At 48.9% G+C, this 7,132-nt stretch overlaps 1 protein-coding gene across 1 annotated transcript in view; it reads right to left on the reverse strand.

Annotated features, from left to right (window-relative positions):
• Positions 1-2,420: 2,420 nt before the first annotated feature.
• Positions 2,421-7,132, reverse strand: part of LOC121840977 (extensin-like) — a 50,445-nt gene continuing 45,733 nt past the window's right edge. The window contains exon 3 of the mRNA XM_042306383.1: positions 2,421-2,938. Within this exon, the coding sequence (XP_042162317.1) occupies positions 2,421-2,938 (518 nt within the window). The remainder of the gene's footprint in view (positions 2,939-7,132) is intronic.

Below are 7,132 nucleotides of genomic sequence, written 5' to 3' on the forward strand. Positions count from 1 at the left end.
GAGGGAGGGAGGGAGGGAGGGAGGGAGGGAGGGAGGGAGGGAGGGAGGGAGGGAGGGAGGGAGGGAGGGAGGGAGGGAGGGATACACAGTACAGGGAGGGAGTGAGGATACCCAGTACAGGGAGGGGTGATGGATACCCAGTACAGGGAGGGAGGGAGGGATACCCAGTACAGGGAGGGAGGGAGGGATACCCAGTACAGGGAGGGAGGGAGGGATACACAGTACAGGGAGGGAGGGAGGGAGGGAGGGAGTGAGGGATACCCAGTACAGGGAGGAGGGAGGGATACACAGTACAGGGAGGGAGGGAGGGATACCCAGTACAGGGAGGGAGTGAGGGATACCCAGTACAGGGAGGGAGGGAGGGATACCCAGTACAGGGAGGGAGGGAGGGATACCCAGTACAGGGAGGGAGGGAGGGAGGGATACCCAGTACAGGTAGGGAGGGAGGGATACCCAGTACAGGGAGGGAGGGAGGGATACCCAGTACAGGGAGGGAGGGAGGGATACACAGTACAGGGAGGGAGGGAGGGAGGGAGGGATACCCAGTACAGGGAGGGAGGGAGGCAGGGAGGGATACCCAGTACAGGGAGGGAGGGAGGGAGGGAGGGAGGGAGGGAGGGAGGGAGGGAGGGAGGGAGGGAGGGAGGGAGGGAGGGAGGGAGGGAGGGAGGGAGGGAGGGAGGGAGGGGAGGGAGGGAGGGAGGGAGGGAGGGATACACAGTACAGGGAGGGAGGGAGGGAGGGATACCCAGTACAGGGAGGGAGTGAGGGATACCCAGTACAGGGATGGAGGGAGGGAGGGATACCCAGTACAGGGATGGAGGGAGGGATACCCAGTACAGGGAGGGAGGGAGGTAGGGATACCCAGTACAGGGAGGGAGGAGGGATACACAGTATAGGGAGGGAGTGAGGGATACCCAGTACAGGGGAGGGAGGGAGGGAGGGATACCCAGTACAGGGAGGGAGGGAGGGATACCCAGTACAGGGAGGGAGGGAGGGATACCCAGTACAGGGAGGGAGGATACAGAGTACAGGGAGGGAGGGAGGGATACCCAGTACAGGGAGGGAGGGAGGGATACCCAGTAAAGGGAGGGAGGGAGGGATACCCAGTACAGGGAGGGAGGGATACCCAGTACAGGGAGGGAGGGAGGGATACCCAGTACAGGGAGGGAGGGAGGGATACCCAGTACAGGGAGGGAGGGAGGGATACCCAGTACAGGGAGGGAGGGAGGGATACACAGTACAGGGAGGGGAGGGAGGGATACCCAGTAAAGGGAGGGAGGGATACCCAGTACAGGGAGGGAGGGATACCCAGTACAGGGAGGGAGGGAGGGAGGGAGGGAGGGAGGGAGGGAGGGAGGGAGGGAGGGAGGGAGGGAGGGAGGGAGGGAGGGAGGGAGGGAGGGAGGGAGGGATACACAGTACAGGGAGGGAGTGAGGATACCCAGTACAGGGACGGAGTGAGGATACCCAGTACAGGGAGGGAGGGAGGGATACCCAGTACAGGGAGGGAGGGAGGGATACCCAGTACAGGGAGGGAGGGAGGGATACACAGTACAGGGAGGGAGGGAGGGAGGGATACCCAGTACAGGGAGGGAGGGAGGGATACACAGTACAGGGAGGGAGGGAGGGATACCCAGTACAGGGAGGGAGTGAGGGATACCCAGTACAGGGAGGGAGGGAGGGAGGGATACCCAGTACAGGGAGGGAGGGAGGAGGGAGGGATACCCAGTACAGGGAGGGAGGGAGGGAGGGATACCCAGTACAGGGAGGGAGGGAGGGATACCCAGTACAGGGAGGGAGGGAGGGAGAGATACCCAGTACAGGGAGGGATACCCAGTACAGGGAGGGAGGGAGGGATACCCAGTACAGGGAGGGAGGGGAGGGAGGGATACAGAGTACAGGGAGGGAGGGAGGGATACCCAGTACAGGGAGGGAGGGAGGGATACCCAGTACAGGGAGGGAGGGAGGGATACCCAGTAAAGGGAGGGAAGAGGGAGGGAGGGAGGGAGGGGAGGGAGGGAGGGAGGGAGGGAGGGAGGGGAGGGAGGGGAGGGGGGAGGGAGGGAGGGAGGGAGGGAGGGAGGGAGGGAGGGAGGGAGGGAGGGAGGGAGGGAGGGGAGGGAGGAGGGAGGGAGGGATACCAAGTACAGGGACGGACGGACAGACGGACGGACGGACGGACGGACGGACGGGCGGACGGGCGGACGGAGAGATAGACAGAGTATTAGACAGAGTATTAGACAGAGGTAGACAGAGGGGTAGACAGAGTATTAGACATAGTATTAGACAGAGTATTAGACAGAGTATTAGACAGAGGGGTAGACAGAGGGGTAGACAGAGTATTAGACAGAGTATTAGACAGAGTGTAGTGATATGATTAATAGATTTTATGAGCCTTTCCCTCTGCCAATGATTTCTCACTTGTGGCTGGGTACAGGAGGAAGAGGGTTGGGTACAGGGGGAAGAGGGTTGGGTACAGGGGAAGAGGGCTGGGTACAGGGGAAGAGGGCTGGGTACAGGGGAAGAGGGCTGGGTACAGGGGAAGAGGGTTGGGTACAGGGGAAGAGGGTTGGGTACAGGGAAGAGGGTTGGGTACAGGGGAAGAGGGTTGGGTACAGGGGGTAGAGGGTTGGGTACAGGGGGAAGAGGGCTGGGTATAGGGGAAGAGGGCTGGGTACAGGGGAAGAGGGTTGGGTACAGGGGAAGAGGGTTGGGTACAGGGGAAGAGGGTTGGGTACAGGGGGAAGAGGGCTGGGTACAGGGGGAAGAGGGTTGGGTACAGGGGAAGAGGGTTGGGTACAGGGGGGAAGAGGGTTGGGTACAGGGGAAGAGGGCTGGGTACAGGGGAAGAGGGCTGGGTACAGGGGGAAGAGGGTTGGGTACAGGGGAAGAGGGCTGGGTACAGGGGAAGAGGGTTGGGTACAGGGGAAGAGGGCTGGGTACAGGGGAAGATGGATGGGTACAGGGGAAGAGGAATGGGGCAGTGCGAACTCTTCAATTGAATTAAGAGGCACCGGCCAGAGCAGGGGACAACAACTTAATTTTGGGGTGAGTGGCTGTTATGACCTGCTGGGAGGTCCTGTTTATTTGAAACAAAAACAATCTAAACCAGTCACAGTGTAATAATGTCCACCTTGCTCTGGTCCTGGAATTCAATTTATTCAATTAGGTTGTATTGGTCGCATGCGGTACCATCTAACAATACACAACAGTGGTCTGCGTGTGAGAGCTTGAGAGATGCAGTCTGCGTGTGAGAACTTGAGAGTTGCAGTCTGCGTGTGAGAACTTGAGAGTTGCAGTCTGCGTGTGAGAACTTGAATGGATAAATGTGAAACATCATTCTGAAACCAAGTCATTGTACAATAGATAGCTATTCTAAATTAAAATGTTTTGTTAACTGTTTTGATTGCCATGTAACCTACACAACACTACAATAGACTACACTACACTACACTACATCACACTACACTGCATCACACTACACTAAACCACACTACACTACATTACACTACATCACACTACACTACACCACACTACATCACACTACACTAAACCACACTACACTACACTACATTACACTACACAACACTACAATAGACTACACTACACTACACTACATCACACTACACTAAACCACACTACACTACACTACATTACACTACATCACACTACACTACACTACACTACACTACACCACACTACATCACACTACACTACACTACATCACACTACACTACACTACACTACACTGCATCACACTACACTACACTACATCACACTACACTACACCAACTACACTACACTACATTACACTAAATCACACTACACTACACTACACTACACTACATCACACTACACTACACTACACTACATAACACTACACTACACTACATCACACTACACTACACTACACTACATCACACTACACTACACTACACTACACTACATCACACTACACTACATCACACTACACTACACCACACTACACTACACTACATTACACTACATCACACTGCACTACACTACACACCACTACATCACACTACACTACACTACACTACACTACATCACACTACACTACACTACACTACACTACACTACACTACACTATACTGCCCTACACTACACTACACTACACTACATCACACTACACTACACTACATCATAGTACACTACATCACACTACACTACACCACACTACACTACATCACACTACACTACACTACATCACACTACACTACACTACATCACACTACACTACACTACATCATACTACACTACACTACACTACACTACACTACACTACACTACACTACACTACACTACACTACACAACCCTACCTCATAATACACTACACTACACTACATCATACTACAAAAAACTACACTACGTCATACTACACTACACTACACTAGACTACTCTACACTACACTACCCTACACTACATCACACTACATCATACTACACTACACTACACAACAATACATCATACTAAACTACACTACACTAAACTACACTGCACTACATCATACTACACTACCCTACACTACACTACCCTACACTAAATCACACTAGACTACATCATACTACACTACACTACACTACCCTACACTACATTGCACTACACTACACTACATCATACTACACTGCACTACACTACCCTACACTACATTGCACTACACTACACTACATCATACTACACTGCACTACATCATACTACACTACACTACACCATACTACCATACACTACACTACACTACATCACACTACACGACACGACACTACCCTAAGTCATACTACACTACACTACCCTACACTACCCTACACTACACTACAGCACACCACATGACACTACACTACACTACACCACACCACACTACATCATACTACACTACCCTACCCTACACTACACTATTACACTATCCTACACTACCCTACCCTACACTACACTAGATCATACTACACCACACTACACTACACCACATCAAACTGCACCACACTACACAATACTACACTACACTACATCATAATACACTACACTACATCACACCATACTACACTATACCTACCACTACCATACTACACCACACTACACTACATCAAGCTACACTACACAACACTACATCAAACTACACTACAGTACACTACACTACATCATACTACACTACACTGCAATACACTACACTACATCATACTACACTTCCCTACCCTACACTATTACACTATCCTAGATTATTACACTATCCTACACGATACTACATCATACTACATCAAACTACACTACACTGCACCACATCAAACTGCACCACACTACACAATACTACACTGCACTACATCATACTACAGTACACCACACCATACTACACTACAACATACACTACACTACCCTACCCTACACTGCACTATTACACTATCCTACACTACATAATACTACACCATACTACACTACACCATACTACACTACACCATACTACACTACACTACCCTACCCTACACTACGCTACACTATACCATACTACACCACATTATACTACACTACACTACCCTACACTACACTACACTACACTACATCAAACTACACTACACCACACCACACTACACTACACCACACTACACTATACTACATCATACAACACTACACCACACAACACTACATCATACTACACTACACTACACTACCCTACACTACACTATTACACTATCCTAGACTATTACACTATCCTACACAACACTACATCATACTACACTACAACACCACTACATCATACTACACTACCCTACTCTATACAATTACACTATCCTAGACTATTACACTATCCTACACCACACTACACTATACTACATCATACAACACTACACCACACAACACTACATCATACTACACCACACAACACTACACTACACTACACTACATCATACTACACTATGGCATACTACACTACACGACACTACACTACGCCATACTACACCACACAACACTATACTACACTACACTACATCATACTACACTACACTACATCATACTACACTACACTACACTACATCATACTAAACTACACTACATCATACTACACTGCACTATATCAGACTACACTACTCTAAACTACATCATACTACACTACACTGCATCATAGTACACTACATCATACTAAACTACACTACATCATTCTACACTACATCATACTACACTGTATCACACTACACTACATCACACTACATCACACTACACTACACTACATTACCCTACATCACACTACATCACACTACACTACACTACATTAAACTACACTACACTACCCTACATCATACTACACTACACTACACTACATCAGACTACACTACACTAAATTATCGACACTACATCAGACTACACTACACTACACCATACTACACTACACTATGTCATACTACACTACACTACACTGCACTACATCATACTACACTACACTACATCATACTACACTACACTATGTCATACTACACTGCACTACATCATACTACACTACACTACATTATACTACCCTACACTACACCATACTACCATACACTTCACTACCCTACATCATACTATATACTACACTACATCATACTACACTACACAACACTACATCATACTACACTACACTACATCATACTACACTACACTACACTATATCACACTACACTACCATACATCATACTATACTACACCACACTACACTACACTACAATACATCATACTACACTACACCACACTACACTACCCTACATCATACTACCATACACTACATCATACTACACTACACTACACTGCACTGCACTACATCATACTACACTACACTACAGCATACTACACTACACTACACTACACTGCACTACATCATACTACACTACACTACACTACACTACATCATACTACACTACACTACACTACATCATACTACACTACATCACACCACCCTACACTACACTACATCACACTACACTACATCATACTACACTACACCACACCACACTACATCACACTACACTACATCATACTACACTACATCATACTACACTACACCACACTACATCACACTACACCACATCATACTACACTACACCACACCACACTACATCACACTACACTACATCATACTACACTAC

The sequence above is a fragment of the Oncorhynchus tshawytscha genome, linkage group LG26 (assembly GCF_018296145.1).
Source record: "Oncorhynchus tshawytscha isolate Ot180627B linkage group LG26, Otsh_v2.0, whole genome shotgun sequence".
NCBI lineage: Eukaryota > Metazoa > Chordata > Actinopteri > Salmoniformes > Salmonidae > Oncorhynchus > Oncorhynchus tshawytscha.